This window comes from Coregonus clupeaformis, chromosome 8 (assembly GCF_020615455.1).
Source record: "Coregonus clupeaformis isolate EN_2021a chromosome 8, ASM2061545v1, whole genome shotgun sequence".
Taxonomy (NCBI): domain Eukaryota; kingdom Metazoa; phylum Chordata; class Actinopteri; order Salmoniformes; family Salmonidae; genus Coregonus; species Coregonus clupeaformis.
Genome location: NC_059199.1, coordinates 33,402,122 through 33,425,233, shown reverse-complemented (window position 1 = coordinate 33,425,233; position 23,112 = coordinate 33,402,122). Strand labels below are relative to the sequence as shown.

The 23,112-nt window shown below is 44.6% G+C and overlaps 1 protein-coding gene across 1 annotated transcript in view; it reads right to left on the bottom strand.

Annotated features, from left to right (window-relative positions):
• Positions 1-23,112, bottom strand: part of LOC121571777 (atrial natriuretic peptide receptor 1-like) — a 123,950-nt gene that overhangs the window by 92,281 nt on the left and 8,557 nt on the right. Inside the window, exon 3 of the mRNA XM_041883455.1 lies at positions 5,139-5,326. Within this exon, the coding sequence (XP_041739389.1) occupies positions 5,139-5,326 (188 nt within the window). The remainder of the gene's footprint in view (positions 1-5,138; positions 5,327-23,112) is intronic.

Genomic DNA, 23,112 nt, shown 5'->3' with positions numbered 1-23,112 from the left:
TTAATTAGAGGTTCACAGCAAAACTGTGAAACCTATTGTTATTCTTAGCATAGATTGTTAACTTTTTTTTTTTTTTGGCACACATAAACTAGATGCCATGATTAACTTTGTCAAAAAGAATAGCACCAATTGGCCTATAGGTGGCGTTGTTATTAGCAGTCTCACTTAAAACCTCATTTCCACCGCCCTGTATGACCTAGAGACTTGAAACCTCATGCTGAACAAATTTGCCTCAAGAACACATAAGGTCCATCAGGATAGATTTTCCTCCATCTTGGAACTTTTGGAAAATACTTTGAAAAACTTATTCTCGTGAACCATAAATCCAAATAACACAAAATGCAGTATGTATGACCATGGTACATCTCTTAACTTAGTTTGAGCTAAGGGATTGGTTAAGAAATGGCTGAGTTATTGATAAATCAGGAAATCTGATTTTATGTGTCCATTTAAATCCTTTGTAAATCCACTCCTTCGTAAATCCACTTAACACTTGAAACTTTTTAGGATCGTCAAAGACATTACCATGATGAACCATGTTTGGCATTGATATCTTCAAAAATAAGGAAACTATTAACAATTCACCTTTTTGATTATGTAACGCTAATGCTTAAAATAATCATAAAAAATCTTCTCTTGGACTAAAAGTCAGATTCACTCCAAATTTGGTCTTTGGACTCATCACAATTGTCCCTAAAGAGTTTGAGAAAATAACGTTGATGGCCACACTATTCTAGTAGATGCATATTAGCACATATGCTAAGATATGCATATGTGTCCATGGGGTGGCGCACAATTGGCCCAGAGTCGTCCAGGGTAGGGGAGGGTATGGCCAGCAGGGATGTAGCTCAGTTGGTAGAGCATGGCGTTTGCAATGCCAGGGTTGTGGGTTCGATTCCCACGGGGGGCCAGTATGAAAAAATAAATAATAATAATAATAATAATAATAATGTATGCACTCACTAACTGTAAGTCGCTCTGGATAAGAGTGTCTGCTAAATGACTAAAATGTAAAGGTGAAGACCAAGAAGGCAGAATCACTTTCCTTAAATATGCTACAAATACTTCAAAAATATTATACTCATGAACCATAGAACCAAATGACACCAAATGTGGAATGTAGGCCCATGGTACGTCTTAGCTTAGTTTAAGAAAGAGATTGGTCAAAAGATGGCGGAGTTACTGACAAATCAAAAATCAGATTTTACGTGTCCATTTAAAGAAAAGTAAATCCACTCTACAGTGGCCTATCAACTTGAAACTTGTCATCGCTATAATGGACGTCCCTAAGATGAACCACACTGAATTTCGTATTGATATCGTGAAAAACAAGGAAACTATTATTCTTTGCATATGTAATGCTAATTCTCAAAATAATTGTATCTTCATGAACCATAGTCAGATTCACTCCAGATTTTGTATTTGGACTCATGATTGCACATAAAGGAAGATAGTTCCTACACGATAGAGTGCTTGCTTTGTTATCCAACTGATCTTGTGTCCTTTCAGACATCCTGTGAACCCCGTTCATTGCTGCTCACAGATATATTTTTAATTGTAATGTATGCTACAACATAAGTCTTCATAAGCACTTGGTGGAGTTGGGGGGATACATTGTTCCTCCTAGATTAATAAGTATAATAGCTTAGCCTACAGCAAAACAACAATAGAAGAAGAAGCAAGCCTTTTCGTTTTTGTGGTAATAGACCATGTGCAACAATCAAATCTGTCCCTTGTCTATTATCCTCCTTTGTTCTTTCATCCAAAAGTTCCTTTTCTGTTTTCTTTTCCTCAATCAGTGTTGAGGCCTACAATGGGAAGTCCGGGCTTTACTGTCATTCAGCTCTGTGGCTAGTCGGGTTAAACCAATCTTCTACTAACTAAATCCACAGCTCTGTCACCCCAATTTCTGCAGAAATGACAGCCATGACTCTTGACTGTACTGCACACGTTCTTTCATCCGTGCATGATACACATGCATACACACTGTACTGTACACAACCATATTGGAGCTTGATAATGTTTGCAATTTTCCAACAATCAGTGTCTAAAATAAAACCATGACCAAGCAGGAACAACTGGTACACTGAAAAATCAGAATAACATGAGACTGGTATTTGGGGACAGAAAAGCAATTTCAACAGATAGGATTTATAAAAAACAAATTACATCTAATTTATTCATCATAATCTGTGAGTTTAAGATAGAGACTTCTGGGCTGCGTCTCAATCCACTGCTTCCACCAGTGTCGGTAAAAATTACTTGAGGCGAATAGGGTCTTTTCACATCATAAGGGTACGAGGTCATTCCACATTTTTAAAAAAATACATCTGAAACATACTTCCCTTTGATTTATTTTTTGACTATCTGTCTTGCCATGTATGAATGTGTTATTCAATGCATTTCTATGGGCTAATAGCAGTAACATAATGACTAGAATGCCCACGTTGCATGCGCGAGCATTCCTAAATAAATGTACACATGTTATTCAACCATTTAATCCAAACTGATTGCGTGTGTCAACGAGCGTCTGCGTAGCCAGGCTCTAAAATAGAACTTGGTCCCGCCTCTCCCATCTCCTCATTGCTTTTTAGGAGCATATATCCACGTGGCTGATTGAAAGATCGGTGGCAGTAATGCACCTTCAAGTTGGATGCCAACCGCCATATATTTTTTTTTTTTTTATTTTTTTTTTGTGCCATATAAAATCCACAGAAGAAGAAGAAGAATGAACGAGGAGAAAAACAAACTAGGTTTCCCCTTTATCTGTGGATTAATTGTCGGAGTAGAGAACACACAATTTTGTATGACTCAACATGGGTTAAAATTCGACCGACAAAGATCCAGCAAAAAAAAGGACCATATGCATTTCAGGTAAAATAACAACCTAATGTTTATTTTCCAGGACAAATTAGCTAGCAACAGCAAGCTAGCTAAATGTCCAGGAATGTTTCATGTGTGTTTCGACCTGTCCCCAAATTAATATAGTTGGCCCAACCCATCGGTTTTTGGGACTAGAATGTGTTTCCGTTCTAGAAATCGTTGGGGAGGAACTCATTGAGGAAAATAAACTAACGTCCGTGGGTGTGGCGTAGCGTTTAGTCAGAGCAAGGAGTCTGGGTAGGCAAATTACCATCTTAAAACAATTCCATGTGTTAGCTTAGTACATATCGCCATCTAGAGGCTTAGACTCTAGGGGGTTAAGTGGTATGCTAGTGTGGATATTGGAACAAACCAAAATATATTTTTCTCATATCATTCTCTCTTGTAGGCCACATTTCATCACCTAAAATAGCTCATTGTGAGGCAAAATTCCATCCGATTAGCATAATTCCGTCCCTCTGTTTCCCTACCCGACCTCTGACTCATAATCCTTTTATATTTTTGTATGTTCAATGCATTCACTACGTCTTTGTGATACGCTGCCTTCTTTAAATTTTCCGATCAATTTCTATTGCTTTTTCTTTCTCGCTCTTCTTATTGTATTGTAGACGGAAATCAATATATAACCCCCTGAACTGTACATACTGTCCATAGACCAAGTAATTGGTAATTTAACATGGCTGTATACATTTAGGCATTCTATAATGCTCAGAACGTGAGACATATTCTATTGATGTAATACATAGGAATGTATGACAAATGGGCTCTGTGCTACATATGACACTTTTAAGACTAGGGGCCCGGTCTCCCATGAGCTTGTGAGTAAAAACATGGCTGTAATTTAAGAATGTGGTGATAATGTTCAGACCACGCATTCTGCAAAAACTCAAGGATCTAAAAATCATACCAAACTTTATGCTGTACACTCTTAGAAAAAAAGGGTTCCAAAAGGTTATTCGGCTGTCCCTATGGGATAACCCTTTTTGGTTCCAGTTAGAGCCCTGTTTGGTTACAGCTAGAACCAAAGGGTTCTACCTGGAACCAAAAAGGGTTCTTCAAAGGGTTCTCCTTTGGGGACAGCTGAAGAACCATTTTAGGTTCCAGATAGCACCTTTTTTTCTAAGAGTGTACTACCCAGTAAATGTGCTAATGAAGCTCTTGACTTTATTTGCGAAGGAGTGAAAAATATTTGATTTACAGTAAAGACTACAGTACATGGCTATTTAGGTTGAGAAAACATGCTGACAGCGCTGTACACAGCTGGCCATCCCCCTTGAGATGCACGTTTTTTTCCAGTAGTGTGGTGCAGCTTGCATCTATTTAAAATGTCCGCCAGAGAGACAAACATAACTTCAATTCACTGTGCAAGTTTGTTTTGTCAAATGGTTTAGTATGCCGGGAAAATGGAGTAGCTTGGGTTAATTGACTGCAATACCAAGTTGTAACTGGTTGTAACATTGTAGATGTGGACTGGATTTGGGTCGTAATAGTTTTGCTATCTGGGTACTGTCATCAAGACAAGTCATTTGAATGCTTAATACACTATATTCCTTACTCAGTGTTATTCTATCTGACAGTGTAATGGGAGATATGCTACAGCTGGATATGTTTAGTTACATTATTTTCAATAGTCCTTTGTTCCTCAGTCATTCCTTTTCCTGTCTCTCATCCATTTCTCTCTTGAAAAAGGTACACATTTCACAGAAAGAACATGCATGTTTAGGCAACCACTCTCCAATTTTTCACTGGGTTAGTGCTATTTCCTTGAACTTCCTATTTCACAATGTTCTCAAAATGTATCATGTACCTCTCATTACCTACCGATACAGCTGCATGGTGGATGCTTTTTTTCTCTTATCTGCTGCTCAGTCATCACTCATTTACCCTCCTTGCCTTTGTAATATCACTCATTTACCCTCCTTGCCTTTGTAATATCACTCCTAACTACAGTGCAGTATCCCACTAAATCCCTCTCCTACACCCCCTCCATTCCTCTTTACTAGGCTACCTGGTAAAAGTAGAGTTAAATAAAATCAAACAATTCTCTCATCCCTCCTTCATACCAGTCATATCTCACTCATAACTACAGCGTAATAACAACAATACATCCGATTTGTATAGTGCTTTTCCCAGACCCAAAGATGCAGTACCCACTAAATCCCATTAAATCCCTCTCCCATACCCCCTACTCATTCTACCCCTCCCTTCGTTCCTACAGACCTCCCTCTTCTATCCCTCTGTCATCCCCCTCTCACCCTGAAGGCCTTCTTAGCGGCGTGGTCGTCTGCGTCTCCTCTGTACCAGGGCCTAGCGGGCCGCTTCCTCAGGCTGTGGCCGAACAGGTCGATGAAGAAGAAAGCATAGTCCTCCGGGGGCAGGCCCTCCCTCCAGAACTGTACCATCAGCGTCCGGAAAGTGTCCCATGAGCAGCACATGTACACCACTGAAGAAGAAGAAGAAGAAGAAGAGACAGAGAGGAGAGAATGTATCAAAGACATGTACAGTTGTGGTCAAAAGTTTTGAGAATGACACAAATATTAATTTTCACAAAGTCTGCTGCCTCAGTTTTTATGATGGCAATTTGCATATACACCAGAATGTTATGAAGAGTGATCAGATGAAATGCAATTAATTTCAATGTCCCTATTTGCCATGAAAATGAACTTAATCCCCAAAAAACATTTCCACTGCATTTCAGCCCTGCCACAAAAGGACCAGCTGACATCATGTCAGTGATTCTCTCGTTAACACAGGTGAGAGTGTTGACGAGGACAAGGCTGGAGATCACTCTGTCATGCTGATTGAGTTAGAATAACAGACTGGAAGCTTTAAAAGGAGGGTGGTGCTTGAAATCATTGTTCTTCTTCTGTTAACCATGGTTACCTGCAAGGAAACACATGCCATCATCATTGCCTTGCACAAAAAGGGCTTCACAGGCAAGGATATTGCTGCTAGTAAGATTGCACCTAAATCAACCATTTATCGGATCATCAAGAACTTCAAGGAGAGAGGTTCAATTGTTGTAAAGAAGGCTTCAGGGCACCCAAGAAAGTCCAGCAAGCGCCAGGACTGTCTCCTAAAGTTGATTCAGCTGCGGGATCGGGGCACCACCAGTGCAGAGCTTGCTCAGGAATTACAGCAGGCAGGTGTGAGTGCATCTGCACACACAGTGAGGCGAAGACTTTTGGAGGATGGCCTGGTGTCAAGAAGGGCAGCGAGGAAGCCACTTCTCTCCACGAAAAACATCAGGGACAGACTGATATTCTGCAAAAGGTACAGGGATTGGACTGCTGAGGACTGGGATAAAGTCATTTTCTCTGATGAATCCCCTTTCCGATTGTTTGGGGCATCCGGAAAAAAGCTTGTCCGGAGAAGACAAGGTGAGCGCTACCATCAGTCCTGTGTCATGCCAACAGTAAAGCATCCTGAGACCATTCATGTGTGGGGTTGCTTCTCAGCCAAGGGAGTGGGCTCACTCACAATTTTGCCTAAGAACACATTTTTACATTTTAGTCATTTAGCAGACGCTCTTCTCCAGAGCAACTTACAGTTAGTGAGTGCATACATTATTTAAAAAAAAATATTTTTTCATACTGGCCCCCTGTGGGAATCAAACCCACAACCCTGGCGTTGCAAACGCCATGCTCTACCAACTGAGCTACATCCATGCCAGCCATTCCCTCCCCTACCCTGGACCAATTGTGCGCCGCCCCATGGGTCTCCCGGTCGGCTACGACAGAGCCTGGATTTGAACCAGGATCTCTAGTGGCACAGCTAGCACTGCAATGCAGTGCCTTAGACCACTGCGCCACTCGGGAGACTATGAACACAGCCATGAATAAAGACTGGTACCAACACATCTTCCGAGAGCAACTTCTCCCAACCATCCAAGAACAGTTTGGTGACGAACAATGCCTTTTCCAGCATGATGGACCATCTTGCCATAAGGCAAAAGTGATAACTAAGTGGCTCGGGGAACAAAACATCTACATTTTGGGTCCATGGCCAGGAAACTCCCCAGACCTTAATCCCATTGAGAACTTGTGGTCAATCCTCAAGAGGCGGGTGGACAAACAAAAACCCACAAATTGATTATGAAGAATGGGCTGCCATCAGTCAGGATGTGGCCCAGAAGTTAATTGACATTATGCCAGGGTGGATTGCAGAGGTCTTGAAAAAGAAGGGTCAACACTGCAAATATTGACTCTTTGCATAAACTTAATGTAATTGTCAATAAAAGCCTTGACACTTATGGAATGCTTGTAATTATACTTCAGTATACCATAGTAACATCTGACAAAAATATCTAAAAACACTGAAGCAGCAAACTTTGTGAAGACCAATACTTGTGTCATTCTCAACTTTTGACCACGACTGTACTGTAAAATCAGTTGAATTTACCAATGTGCTACTGCAGGGGTAGGCAACCCTGGTCCTGGAGTGCCACAGGAACTTCATGTTTTTGATTTAACCGACCTGGAAGACCAGGTGTGTTGAATTTAGGCAATCGCTAAACTGATCAATTAGCTCAGTTGTTCAGACGTGATGCCTATGTTGGAACAAAATCCTACAGTACCTGCAGCACTCCAGAAAAAATAGTTGCCTACCTCTGTGCTACTATTTGTGTGCCACTACAAAGGGTGGACAGAAAACAATGAGGGGAATTGGCTACTACTGATAATGGGCAATACAGGTGCACCACTGAAGAAAAGAGACAAAAGTGAAAGCATGTAGCAACCACTGTGCAATGTGCATTACTAAAGACAGAAAACAGACAACAGAGAGAGAGAGAGAGAGACAGTATAGCATCTACTGTTTATGAATAGTAGACTTTAGGTACACTACTAAAACGTAGTGACAGACAAAATAAAACAACGTGTGCAGCATTTGGAGAACAACACAGCCTCTGCTGCTGTACACACACCACTTCTGGGAGGACAGACTCAAGATCAATTCTTTGGTGAAATTGTACATCATTTCATACCCAGCTGGGTTGGGGAAAAGTGAGGCACTATCAACAGTTGCCATGAGGGTTTCTTATTAATAACATCAGCATTTGCAATTAGTGTCGGTGGTTTAAAGTTACTAAGGCATTGGTAGTCAAAACATGTTAGTAAGAAGACTGACCCTAACATATGACTGTATTAATACACTACAGAGAAATACAGTCACTGTTATGTAGTCCTGTACAGTAAAATCACTGGGGAAGCCATACCAGAAAAGAAAAAGCCACATTACAACCTATGTGTTGTGATAATTGCGTTGTTTGCTCTATAACCTGTTAGTTCATATGCCTTGCAACGTTGATATATAGGCCTAACGCCTCGATCACACCGACAGCGTCATTGCGCAAAATGGTACGCAGCATCATCTGGATATGTGTGCAGCAAAAGTTCAACATTCGCCTTCTGCTACCATTTATGTCAAGCCGTCTATGCATACAGTCTGATGCAACGTATGCACCACACAGAACGCACTGCAACTGCCTCTGCAATGCAATGCTGCAAGACAAACGCAGCGTTCGATTGGAAATGAATGTACTTCTGGTGTACCAAAACGCAATAACGTTGTTGGTGTGATCGAGGTGTAAGGCCAAGACAATACGAAGACACAGTGGCAGAATAAATTCAACCACACATTTGTTTCATCACAAAATCGGAGAGCAACATCTGTCCAGTGAAGTCCACAAAGCATTTTGCATGTAACGAATAGTTACTTGACCTACAGCATGGTCAATCAAGTTAATGTTTACAACATTTTCGGACTACTAAACAACTATTGACTTAGAACCACAGAGAGTTACCGCAAGTCGCAAAGCAAACAGGAGCTGCCTCCACTATTCCAGCACCATTTCAACTTCAACATTTCAACGTAATCAAATTATCTACAGTGTATTCGGAAAGTATTCAGACCCCTTCCCTTTTTCCACATTTTGTTACGTTACAGCCTTATTCTAAAATGGATTAAATAAATAAAAATCCTCATCAATCTACACACAATACCCCATAATGACAAAGCGAAAACAGGTTTTTAGAAATCTTTGCAAATGTATAAAAAAATTTATAACAGAAATACCTTATTTACATAAGTATTTCCATTGATTGATCATCCCTGACATGCTTCTACAACTTGATTGGAGTCCACCTGTGGTAATTCAATTGATTGATTCAATGATTTGGAAAGGCACACCTGTCTATTTAAGGTCCAACAGTTGACACCGCATGTCAAAGCAAAAACCAAGCCATGAGGTCGAAGGAATTGTCCGTAGAGCTCCGAGACAGGATTGTGTCGGCACAGATCTGGGGAAGGGTACCAAAACATTTCTGTGGCAAGAACACAGCAAAGTTTGATTATACGACATTCATAACCCTTCTGTGAGAATAAATAGAGAGGAAAAGGTGACGCGAGTGAGATAACTGGGCCCAAAATCTGTCTTCTCCAGCAGGTGGCATCTTTTAGGGTTTTTTTGCTCACCAAGCGAGGAGTTTTTGTATGGAGGTCAATGAGAGTGTCGTATTAGGTTAACATTTATGGCTTATTTGCTACATGTAGCTTATTTGACAGAATATACGTTTTTGTAATGATTAGGTTGTTACGAGTGTACTGATATAAGTAGGACATGTGACATACCAGCAACTTTGAGAAAAAACACTTTATATCGGAGTTGTGCCTGGTCGCCACTAGTTACCATAGCCACAAAGTAATAAACCCCACCTATTTCTACAATTTTTCTTCTTAAATATTGATTCTAACCCTAACGTTAACCACATGGCTAACCTTAAATTGAGACCAAAAAGCACGTTTTTGTTTTCATGAATTATTATGATATAGCCAATTTTGACTTTGTGGCTGTGATAACAAGTGGAAACCGTTGTGCCTGTTGTTCACACGTGTATCTGCACTCTCGTTGGCTAGAATGGTCCCACCTGATCTCCTCCAGACTGCCTTCCATTTTTGAAGACATTTATTTTAATTGAAAAGCTCCCATTATAGTATCTGGTCAATATAATGGTTAATCTGTGGCATAAATCAACCTTTCCTGAAAAAATCCATCCTATACCTGAAAAAACTACCAGGTGTATATGGACATAAACAATACCAACTGCCACAAGCTATTCCCTAACCTGAAACAACCTATGCCCTAACGCCAAATGTAAAGCTTCCAAGAAAAGCTTCCAAGCGTTGTGGGTTCGATTCCCACGGGGGTATGAAAAAAATAAATAAAATGTATGCACTCACTAACAGTAAGTCGCTCTGGATAAGAGCGTCTGCTAAATGACTAAAAATGTAAATGTAAAGCTTCCAAGAAAAGTTCATTATTCTAAACAAATTCTGCCTGATTAAATGGTTCTGCTGGATGTGGCTGTGAGGCGGCTAATGTAAATTAGACGTGGTGAGAGACTTAAGACTGAGGAGCTGGAAGGCAAGACTTAATTACTGGAGGACGGGCTGCTCCATTTCTCACACAAACATTCTGTCTCTGTCTCTCCTGTCTCCTCTCTTTCCTTATAATCACTCATTATTTGTACGCGGTCGTCTCTCTCCTCTTTCTTTCGCATTTCTCTCTTCCATCGCTCTCTCTTTTCCCTCTCTCTCTCTTTTTTCCCCTTTCCCTCTCTTGCCCTTTCTCTCCATTGCTCATGTGGTCTCTCTATCTTGTCGATGATGTACAGTGCCTTCAGAAAGTATTCACACCCCTTGACTTTTTCCACATTTTGCTGTGTTACAGCCTGAATTTTAAAAATATTATATTGAGATTTTGTGTCACTGGCCTATACACAATACCCCATAAGTGGAATTATGTTTTTGGAAATGTTTACAAATGAATTACAAATGAAAAGCTGAAATGTCTTGAGTCAATAAGTATTCAACCCCTTTATTTTGGCAAGTTTATATAAGTTCAGGAGTAAAAATGTCACATAATAAGTTGTATGGACTCACTCTGTGTGCAATAATAGTGTTTAACATGATTTTTGAATGACTACCTCATCTCTGTACCCCACACATACAATTATCTGCAAGGTCCCTCAGTCAAGCAGTGAATTTCAAACACAGATTCAACCACAAAGACCAGGGAGGTTTTCCAATGCCTCGCAAAGAAGGGCACCTATTGGAAGATGGGGTAAAAATAAATGTAAGAAATGACATTGACTATCCCTTTGAGCATGGTGAAGTTATTAATTACACTTTGGATGTTGTATCAATACACCCAGTCACTACAAAGATACAGGCATCCTTCCTAAGAGAAAGGAAACCACTCAGGTATTTCACCATAAGGCCAATGGTGATATTAAAACAGATACAACGTTTAATGGCTGCGATAGGAGAAAACTGAGGATGGATCAACAACATTGTAGTTTATCCACAATACTAACCTAAATGACAGAGTGAAAAGAAGGAAGACTGTACAGAATAAGAAATATTCCAAAACAAGCATTCTGTTTGCAATAAGGCACTAAAGTAAAACTGCCAAAAATTTGTAATTGAAATTAACTTTATGTCCTGAATACAAAGTTATGTTTGGGGCAAATCCAATACAACACATCACTGAGTACTACTCTTCATATTTTCAAGCATGGTGGTGGCTGCATCATGTTATGGGTTATGGCTTGTCATCGCCAAGGACTAGGAGTTTTTTTAAGATAAAAGAAATGGAATAGAGCTAAGCAATGTCAAAATCCTAGAGGAAAACCTGGTACTGTCTGCTTTCCAACAGACACTGGGAGACAAATTCACCTTTCAGCAGGACAATAACCTAAAACACAAGACCAAATATACACTGGAGTTACAGTTTTGACTTAAATCGGCTTGAAAGTCTATGGCAAGACTTGAAAATGGCTGTCTAGCAATGATCAACAACCAACTTGACAGAGCTTGAAGAATTTCTAAAATAATAATGTGCAAATATTGTACAATCCAGGTGTGCAAAGCTCTTAGAGACTTACCCAGAAAGGCACACAGCTGTAATCACTGCCAAAGGTGATTCTAACATGTATGAGATATTTCTGTATTTGATTTTCAATACATTTGCAAACATTTCTAAAAACATGTTTTCACTTTGTCATTATGGGGTATTGTGTGTAGATGGGTGAGAGAAAAAAATATATTGAATCCATTTTGATTTCAGGCTGTAACACAACAAAATGTGGAATAAGTCAAGGGGTATGAATACTTTCTGAAGGAACTGTAGATGCGGGGACGTCCTCTGAGTGTCATCTGTCCACAGTGTTGATTAGTGGCTGCCCCGTGTAGAGGATTAATGAGGATTGGGACGGGTGAGGGTTGCCAGATCTGTAGAGTCATTTGCATGAAGGGCAGGGAGATTTCATGGAAAAATGCCCTCTGGTTAATGAAAGCCACATGTCAAACAGACTATTATCAAAACATTGACAAGGGTCTAAAAGGCTGGATTTTATATCAGTATTAAACCCCACAATCTTAATCACTATCCTGCATACATGGATTTGTTAAGAATCATTTGTTTTACATAGGTGGAACGCAAAGTGCCCTAAGTATTCTGCAACCAATCAATACATTGACTAGGGTATAAAAGCCTGGATTTTATTCCAATATTAAACCGATCTAAACTTGATTTGCCAGACTCCATAATCTCACATTCACTCTACAAAGAGGAAGGCTGGGTAAAAGCTACTATCAATCCTGTATACAGGGATTTGCATGATCTTTACATGCAAAGTGCAAAGTGCCCTGCCTAAATAATTTACAACCACAAAACTATACCTGGCTCGATGTACATAATAAATCAAATTCTAGGGGTGAAGGTGAACAAGGACTGACTTTGTGTAAAGTAAGTCATTTTCTATTTGCTTCTTGCCAGGGAATATTAGCAGGTTGATTAAGCTCTCCGACATTATGTTAAAACATTTAGCTCAGAGTAACACATTTCCATTCCGTCTAATCCATTTTTCTTGGGTCGAGGAATTGTTGGCTTCTATGTAGTGAAAGAAAAGCAGAAGCAGGCCCATCTTGTTTACACACTACGTCCAGCACGTCGATGACGAGCGATGGCGGACCTTAAATATGGCAAACAGAAGCAATTACCACCTCCCCTGTCTTGGCACACGGCACGTAGGCCTCGTATCTCCAGCGGCAACAGATGGCCCCCTTTATTATAGCCCACTAAAACGGGGGGAGCGTTTGCCAGGCTAATCGGACCAGCAATCTTTCTACCCGCGTCATGCTCAACCGTATCAGCCGTTATAAGTCAGGTAGGGTTAAACCCATCGCTCCTCTGTGTGTCTTCCTGTGTGTGTGTGTTGTGCCATTTAGCGAGGCGTCGACCCCGGAGCCGCGCTTCAGTGGTCCTTCAGCCAAAAAACATACTCCGTCTGTTGCGTAGCTGCGTCGGTGTCCAGGCTCATCGTCCTGTCTGAGTGATAGGCCTACACACTGACCCCACTGTGGTGGATTCCTCTTCAGTTATATCTGGTCAACCTGCCAGTCTAAGTTGGCTTTCACATCTGGTTCAATTGGAGGGGGTGTTAGATTCAGGGTGTGTTCAGCAATGTCCGGTCAACTGTACTTCATACCCGTACTGACTGCCATGGGCCATCTAAGGTGGATATCTGTCAAACCTGGATCATTTGAAAGGGGTTGCTTGTTTTGTTTTAACAGCTGTGATAGCATTTCCTGCCAAAATGAGAAAAAAAAGGCAACCTAGTTTACCAATACAAAAAGGTGTTAGATTCCCAGCTGGTGTGAAAGTAATTCTCACCAATTCAGAGAAGTGGAACGATATCGTATCATTTTGCCCCAGTGCACAAGACATCGGTTTACCTTTTCAGTTGATGTGACAACTCAACCAATGATCAACCTCTGTTCAAGCATATCATTTCAAATGATGACAGGGAGCGTGTTCAAGCAAAAACTCAATGCTGACTTGCACTGTTGTGAGATAGTGGCAAATAAACATTTTCAGAGTATCAGATAAAACTGAATATAGCCTAATGAATGGGAATAGTTGCTTTATTTGACATGATTTAATTTACGTGACAACACTTCTAGCGATGCCCTTGCTTGCGCAACCAATTTCTAGTTTAAAGTGAATCAAATCCAGGCAAGTTGAAAAAGTAAATAAATAATCACTACACTTCAGCAACCTAACAATGTAACAAGTCACCTCAATAAAAGCAAACTCTAGTTTGTCTGTGCATTTTGTAACTGTGTCTCCAGAGTTAAAATGTATAAGAATTCTCCCTGGAGGACAATTAAGTGATTCATTGTAGATACTCTAGGAATGCAGTATGAGTCCTGTCAACATACTCCATCTAGAGTGTGGCTAGGTAAGGCTCTGCCATTTTGCTCCTGTAGAAATGTGTCTGTTTTTTTTTACATCCTCGTATTTAGAAAAATACAAGCAATTTCAAGCAATTGAGGTGAGGGACAAAATAGATAAGATTTTGATTAATTGGAGTCCAAAGTTAACCTCGTACAACATTTACATTTTAGTCATTTAGCAGACGCTCTTATCCAGAGCGACTTACAGTTAGTGAATACATTTTTTTTTTTATACTGGCCCCCTGTGGGAATTGAACCCACAACCCTGGCGTTGCAAACGCCATGCTCTATCAACTGAGCTACATCCCTGGAACCATCTGGAAGTCTTGCGAGCTTACATTCTGTTTAGCTACACGGATTCAGCAGTAATCAGTCTGGTAATACAAGGCTAGTACAAAGTTACTCTGCTAAAGCATGCATATGTCAGTTCTTGAAGTCCTGGCTTGTAAATTATTTATAGCAATTGCATGCTTTTTTTCTCATATGAGTCCAGTGATGTCAGCTCCATGTTTAGGTAAAAAGCTAATCTTTGATTTGATTTACATTCAGATGTGTGGCTGGCGTGTATCTGGGAGTATTGAACATCTACACATCATTATTCCACATGCATTCAATTTACCCTGTCAGATGCACATGCATTCACAAAGTGACAAGTTTTCGAACATATGGTTATTGTGTGTGTGTGTGTGTGTGTGTGTGTGTGTGTGTGTGTGTGTGTGTGTGTGTGTGTGTGTGAGAGAGAGAGAGAGAGAGAGAGAGACTGTGAGTGCTTCTGTATGTTTGAGAGCATGTGAAAGAGAGGGAGAGGGAGTACAGTGTGGTGGTCACACTGACAGTTCCACTGTGCGCAAGATGAAAATATATACGACACGGGAGGGCAGGTGACAGCTCCTGTCATGCCCACCCGTTCCTGTGCAGATGCTGCCTGTCGCCATGGAAACTATCTCCTTGGCTCAGCCATGATTGCAGATCCTCCTCTCAGTCAAACTTTCATTCTGGCACATCGGGAGTAGGAAAGAAAATGGACCGTCTATCCAAATACCTTGACAGTGCCATGGCCTCATAATCCCTCCTCAGTGAAGGGTAAACTCTCAAATGCAGATACAATTTAGACGTAGTGAGCTTTACAAAGCAGCTCTGTGCTTTCATTCACACTAAATTTGCATTTCTCGCATTTTCTCACAAGTTTTTTTCTGTCTTGGCTCTCTTGGTCTTTTCTATGTTTTGAACTAATTGTTTTGTAACTTTGTTTGCATAGACACATGGCAAGTAATATTTATGCAAGTAAATTATTACAATTGGTTGAAATTTGAACTTAGACGGGAAGAAAAACAGCCAGAACTAAATAATTTGGAATGCGATCATAAAAATAAATATTTCTCTGGGAACAAGTCACGACAAACTGTTTTCTCATTGTCCCTCGGGCTGTGTTTGATACGCTGGCACACTCGGTCTCCCCTTCTGGTGAGATCTATGACTCTCCGGCAAATTAACGCTCTGATCCAAATACTCTTTATCAGCATGACTGTGAAAGGCGCAATGCTGCCAGGGCAATTAGAAGTAATAATGGAACAGTATTACAAAAGCTCTCCCAGCTAGCACATTTGGTTTCTTGGAAGTTGTGGGAACGTATGTTTCTGGTTTCACATTGGTTGTGGGAACGAAGACATACGTTTCCTGACCGGTAAAACTGAACGTTTTTTAAACGTTCTGAGAACAGAAGTGAAAATGTAACCTGTTCTGGGAACTTTTATTTTTAGGTTGTAGGGAGGTTCTGAGAAAGTTTTACTCCAGTTCGTTGAAAGTTTTCCTGGGAGGTTTTATTAACACTCTGACAATGGAAATTATAGGTTATTTGGATGTTTTTGAATAACTTCCTTAAAACTTTCACTGAACATTTCAATAAGACTTTTAATTACACTGCTAGCTCATTTTGGGTTAACTTTTTTGAACTCCAATTACAGATAGGACACATGGAAATTAATTTCCTTAGGCATTAGGCCTAATTATGCAAACACATCATTGTTTTATTGTGACACGACATCAGTGAGAATTGAACCTATAATCTTCTGTTCTTTATCCATGGAATTAGTCCACTGTGCCACCAGGATGGAGCTAGCATGCCATTAGTGTTTTACACATTCAAAGCTGTTGTCACGCTCGTCGTAGGAGTGAGTAGACCAAGGCGCAGCGTGTGAAACAAACATGACTTTAATAGTTAAAGTATACCAAACAAAACACGACTCGTGAAGTCCACGGCAAACAAATACCGACACGGAACAAAAACCCACAACACCCAAGGGAAAACATACAGTTTAAATATGGCTCCCAATCAGAGACAACCCACAACAGCTGACACTCGTTGCCTCTGATTGGGAGCCACTCTGGCCAACATAGACCTAGAACAACTAGACACTCAAAACACAGCACATAAACACACGGAATCTACACACCCTGGCTCAACATATAAAGTCCCCAGAGCCAGAGTGTGACAGTACCCCCCCCCCCCAGGGAGGGCTGGGTGGGCATTCCTCCTCGGAGGCGGCTCCGGCTCCGGGCTTGACCACCACCCTTCCATAATACCCCCGTAGCGCCCCTGGTCCGGTCTGACCCCGCTGGCTGGATCTGGACTGGACATCGACGGAGCGGATTGCTTACGCTCCGTTGTGGAGCAGCTGACCGGTACCTGATCAGGCACCGGACTGACGACGCGCACCCCTGGCTTGGCGCGTGAGGCAGGAACGGACCGGACCTGGCTGACGATGCGCCCCCCTGGCTTGGTGCGTGGAGCAGCAACGGACCGGACCGGGCTGACGATACGCACCCCTGGCTTGGTGCGTGGAGCCGGAACGAGCCTCACCGGACTGACGACTCGCACCCTTGGCTTGGTGCGTGGAGCAGCGACGGGCCGGACCTGGCTGACGACTCGCACCCCGGGCTTGGTGCGAGTAGCAGGAACGGGCTGAACCAGGCTGACGACTCGCACCCCTGACTTGGTGCGAGTGGCAGGAACGGGCTGGACCAGGCTGACTGCTCCTGGACACGCTGCTTGGTCCTGGTACGGTGGGTTTTTCTGTCACGCTCGTCGTAGGAGTGAGTAGACCAAGGCGCAGCGTGTGAAACAAACATGACTTTAATAGTTAAAGTATACCAAACAAAACACGACTCGTGAAGTCCACGGCAAACAAATACCGACACGGAACAAAAACCCACAACACCCAAGGGAAAACATACAGTTTAAATATGGCTCCCAATCAGAGACAACCCACAACAGCTGACACTCGTTGCCTCTGATTGGGAGCCACTCTGGCCAACATAGACCTAGAACAACTAGACACTCAAAACACAGCACATAAACACACGGAATCTACACACCCTGGCTCAACATATAAAGTCCCCAGAGCCAGAGTGTGACAGCTGTTCATTTTAGTCTATTCAAACAGACCATTTTAGTCTATTCAAACAGACCCCATTCAAAGGTGTAGCCAATTAGTGGGCGCAGCCAACCCACCTGAACACACTTAACAAGATAAGTGTCACGAGTTACAAAGCCAGAACCCAGAAGCAGACCAGGACAAGGTAAGTTGAAACGAAGGTGAGTGTTTATTTACAAATTCAAGAGTGATGCTGAATAATCCAGGGAACAGAGCGGGCGGCGTTGATTAGTTGTTGGGGGTGCAGTGGTTGATCCCATCATGGCTCGGCAGCCGCCGACCACCAGGCAGAGGTTGGATGAAGGTTCCGGACGAGTGACTGCAGATGGAACAAAACGGAGGTAAGTAAACAACAAACCAACAAGGTGCAAAAACAACAAAACTACCGCTAGAAGCTCTAAGACTGATACTCTGGTAAACCTACTGTTCATGGCTAACGATCCGGCAGGGAATGGATGTTAGGCCAGAGCCTAAGAAGGGTGATGATCAGGACCAGGTGTGCAGATTGCAGATGGGATGCAGGTGCGGAAATCAGAGAGAGCTCCCCGGAGCGTTTCCAGAACCCTCGGGAAACTGGAGATCCCGAGCAGAAAAACTAGTCCACAGACAGGACCCGACTCAGACTGCCGGGATCGTTACAGTACCCCCTCCGACGTAACGCCACCGGGCGGACTCCCGGAGCGCCAGGATGGAGGCGGTAGAAGTCACGGATGAGGTCAGCATCTAGGATCTGTCGCCGCGAATCCAACTCCTCTCTTCAGGACCATACCCCTCCCAGTCCACGAGATACTGGAAACCCCGGCCCCGCCGTCTGGAATCCATGATGCGTCGCACCGTGTAGGCAGGACCACCTCCGATCATCCGAGGAGGAGGAGGAGGAGGCGGAGGAGGCAACAGAGGACTGAGGAAAACAGGCTTGAGGCAGGAGACATGAAAGGTGGGATGGACTCTGAGCGTCCTCGGGAGTTTGAGTCGAACTGCCACCGGATTGATCACCTTCTCCACCATAAACGGACCAATGAACTTCGGTAACAACTTCCTAGACTCAGTCCGTAAAGGAAGATCCCGTGTGGCCAACCAGACCCTATCTCCGATGGTGTAGGTGGGAGCGGGGATCCGGCGACGATTCGCCTGGAGCTGATACCGGTCCGAAACTCTAAGGAGTGCCTTTCTGGCCCGATGCCAGGTCCGGTGGCAACGACGAATATGGGCCTGAACAGAAGGCACTGAGAGCTCCTTCTCCTGGGAAGGGAACAAGGGAGGTTGGTAGCCATACAGGCACTGGAAGGGAGACATCCCAGTGGCAGATGTAGGGAGAGTATTGTGGGCATACTCAACCCAAGGCAACTGAGAGACCCAGGAGGTGGGGTTGGAAGAGGCCAGGCAGCGTAGCGTGGATTCCATCTTCTGGTTGGCTCTCTCCGCCTGACCATTAGATTGGGGGTGAAAACCAGATGTGAGACTGACTGTAGCTCCAATGGCCAAACAGAAGGACTTCCAGACAGCAGAGGTAAACTGAGGGCCACGGTCGGAAACGATATCACTGGGCAACCCGTGGACCCTGAAAACCTCCCTAACCAGGATCTCGGACGTCTCCGAGGCAGAGGGAAGCTTGGCAATTGGCACAAAGTGGGCGAACTTGCTGAATCTGTCCACGATAGTCAGAACGACCGTGTTCCCCTCAGAAGCGGGCAACCCAGTGACAAAGTCCAGGGCCAGATGCGACCATGGTCGGCCGGGGAATAGGAAGGGGGGTGAAGTAGTCCAGAGCTGGGCCGATTGGTACCCTTATTCTGCGCACACACTGGACAGGCAGCAACATAACCCCGAGTATCCTCGGCCATGGCAGGCCACCAAAAACGTCTGCGAAGAAACGCCATCGTCCGAGCCACGCCAGGGTGACAAGCCATCTTGCTGGCGTGGGACCATTTGAGGACCGCAGGACGAACCGACTCAGGCACAAACAACCGACCGGGTGGACCGTTACCGGGACCGGGCTGCGTCCGAAGAGCCGCCATCACCTCCTCCTCAATCTTCCACCTAACAGCTCCCACGACGCAGTTCCGGGGAGAATTGTCTCGGTCTTGGACCCACTCTCCTCCGTCTTGGAGAACATCCGAGACAAGGCGTCCGCCTTGCCGTTCTTAGATCCAGGTCGGAACGTCAGGGAAAAATTAAATCGTCCGAAAAACAACGACCACCTGGCCTGACGGGGAGTTGAGACGTCTAGCCGATTGCACGTAAGCAAGATTCTTGTGGTCCGTCCAGACAATAAACGGTTGCTCCGCCCCCTCCAACCAGTGGCGCCACTCCTCCAAGGCAAGTTTCACCGCGAGAAGCTCCCGGTTACCCACATCGTAATTCCTCTCCGCAGGCGAAAGGCGACAGAGTAGTAGGCGCAGGGATGGAGTTTACTGTCCGTGGAGCATCGCTGCGACAGGATGGCGCCAACTCCCACATCAGACGCGTCCACTTCAACAACGAACTGACGGGCCGTGTCCGGTTGAGAGAGAATCGGTGCGTTGGTGAATCGCCTCTTCAAATCCAGAAACGCTCGATCCGCCTCCGGATTCCACTTGAAGCTCCTGATACTGGAAGTCAAGGCAGTTAACGGAGCGGCCACACGGCTGTAATCCCGGATGAATCTGCGGTAGAAATTCGCAAACCCCAAAAATCTCTGGAGCTGCAATCTCGTACCGGGCTGGGCCCATTCCAGAACCGCACTAACCTTCTCCTGGTCCATCCTAATCTCTCCCCTGGAGATGATGTACCCGAGAAAGGATGTCGTGTGGGCGTGAAACTCGCACTTCTCGGCCTTCACGAACAGGCGATTCTCCAACAATCGCTGCAGAACCTGCCGGACATGCTGGACGTGGTCGGAAGGTTCCTTCGAGAAGATCAGAATGTCATCCAGGTAAACAAACACAAAGAGACCGATCATATCTCTCAGGACGCCGTTCACCATACTCTGGAATACCGCTGGAGCATTGGTCAGTCCAAACGGCATCACCTGATACTCGAAGTGACCCATCGGTGTATTGAAACCCGTCAACCACTCGTCTCCCTCTCTGATCCGGACCATGTGATACGCATTGCGTAGGTCTAGCTTGGTGAACACCGTAGCACCCTGTAAGGAGTCGAAGGCAGAACTCATCAAGGGCAGGGGATACTTGTTCTTGACCGTGATGTCATTCAACCCCCGATAATCAATACACGGTCGAAGAGAGCCATCCTTCTTACCCACAAAGAAGAATCCTGCCCCCAGGGGTGATGACGAGGGACCGAACGAGACCAGCAGCTAGGGACTCCTTGATGTAGGTCTCCAAAGCCTCACGTTCAGGGCGGGAGATACTGTATAACCTTCCCTTGGGGTAGACAGCTCCAGGGAACAGGTTGATGGCACAATCATATGGTCGGTGGGGAGGGAGTGACAGAGCCTTCTGCTTACTGAACACTTCCCCCAAATCGTGATATGTCTCGGGAACCAGGGACAAATCTGGGGGTTTAGCCTCAATCACCTGACTGGGAACCGAATGGGGACAGGCAGTCTTGAGACAGTTAGCATGACAATCAAGGCTCCAACTCGTTACCTTGCCCGTCACCCAATCGAACGTGGGATTGTGTTCCTTCAGCCAGGGGTATCCAAGGACCAGAGGAACATGGGAAGACGGCAGAATGAAGAATGAAATCATCTCCGAATGATTCCCCGACAACAGCATCTTAACCGGTTCAGTCCTCATCGTGATACGTGCCAGACTACTGCCGTTCAGAGTGGTCGCCTAATGGCTTCCGGCAATTGCTCCTTGGAAAGCCCCAGCTGTTCCACCAACTCGGCATCAAGAAAGCTTCCATCGGCACCTGAATCGATAAAAGCGTTAATCGCTAAGCTCTGATTCCTGTTCACAAGGGTAGCCGGAAACGGGGTCTGACAGAGGTACTGAGAGGTTGAAACTGGCTCGCTAAAAGTCCTCCCAACTTTAGCGAGCCGGGCAGTTTGACGACCGCCGGGAACAAGTGGAGATGTAATGTCCCGAGCTACCACAGTAGAGGCAGCAGTTGGTCTTACGTCTATGTTGACGCTCCTCCTTGGTTAACCCGTGCCGCCCCACTTGCATGGGGTTCAGAATCGGGAGAGAGGACCTCTCCACTAATCCTTTGTGGTGGAGAATGATCGACGTGTTCTGGTCCACCACCCGACCCGACTGGAACCTGAGAAGCTGATCGGTTGGACGGAACCCATTGCTTCTCCCTCCTTCGCTCTCGGACTCGATTATCCACCCGAATAGACAAGGCTACCAAGCTGTCCAGGTCACTAGGGCTCCGGATAGGAGATCAACTCATCCTTGAGCTGCTCCGACAGACCCTGGTAAAAGGCCGCTTGCAGAGACTCCTCATTCCACCCACTCTCCACAGCCAACGTCTTGAACTCGATCACGAAGTCGGCCACGCTGCGAGTTCCTTGGCGAAGCGAAAACAGGCGCCTAGCCGCGTCCCTCCCTCGGACGGAATGGTCGAAGAGCTTCCTCATCTCGGCCGTGAACCCCTGGTATGAAGCCATGCAGGGATCCTGTCGTTCCCAAACGGCTGAAGCCCACTCCAGCGCTCGACCACGCAGCAACTCAATCACAAAGGCTATCCTAGCCTTGTCTGTGGCATAAGAGTAGGGCTGTAGATCGAACACTAATCCACACTGCATAAGGAAGGAACGGCATCTTCCCAGCTCCCCCTCATATTTATCCGGCGTCGGAACCTTGGGCTCACGGAAGGACACAGCTCCAGAAGCGGCAGGCGAGATGGGTGAAACCGGTAGTGGATCCTCCACCGGACTCTTGCGTTGGTTCTGGACCTCCGTCAGACCGGTAGAAAGGTTCCGAACTGACAACGCGATCTCCTGTAGTACCGTGCTATGATGGCCCAACATCTTCTCCTGATGGGTAATGGCATGGCGAACAGAGTCCAGGTCCGCTGGGTTCATTACTGGCCGGATCGTTCTGTCACGAGTTACAAAGCCAGAACCCAGAAGCAGACCAGGACAAGGTAAGTTGAAACGAAGGTGAGTGTTTATTTACAAATTCAAGAGTGATGCTGAATAATCCAGGGAACAGAGCGGGCGGCGTTGATTAGTTGTTGGGGGTGCAGTGGTTGATCCCATCATGGCTCGGCAGCCGCCGACCACCAGGCAGAGGTTGGATGAAGGTTCCGGACGAGTGACTGCAGATGGAACAAAACGGAGGTAAGTAAACAACAAACCAACAAGGTGCAAAAACAACAAAACTACCGCTAGAAGCTCTAAGACTGATACTCTGGTAAACCTACTGTTCATGGCTAACGATCCGGCAGGGAATGGATGTTAGGCCAGAGCCTAAGAAGGGTGATGATCAGGACCAGGTGTGCAGATTGCAGATGGGATGCAGGTGCGGAAATCAAGAGAGCTCCCCGGAGCGTTCCAGAACCCTCGGGAAACTGGAGATCCCGAGCAGAAAAACTAGTCCACAGA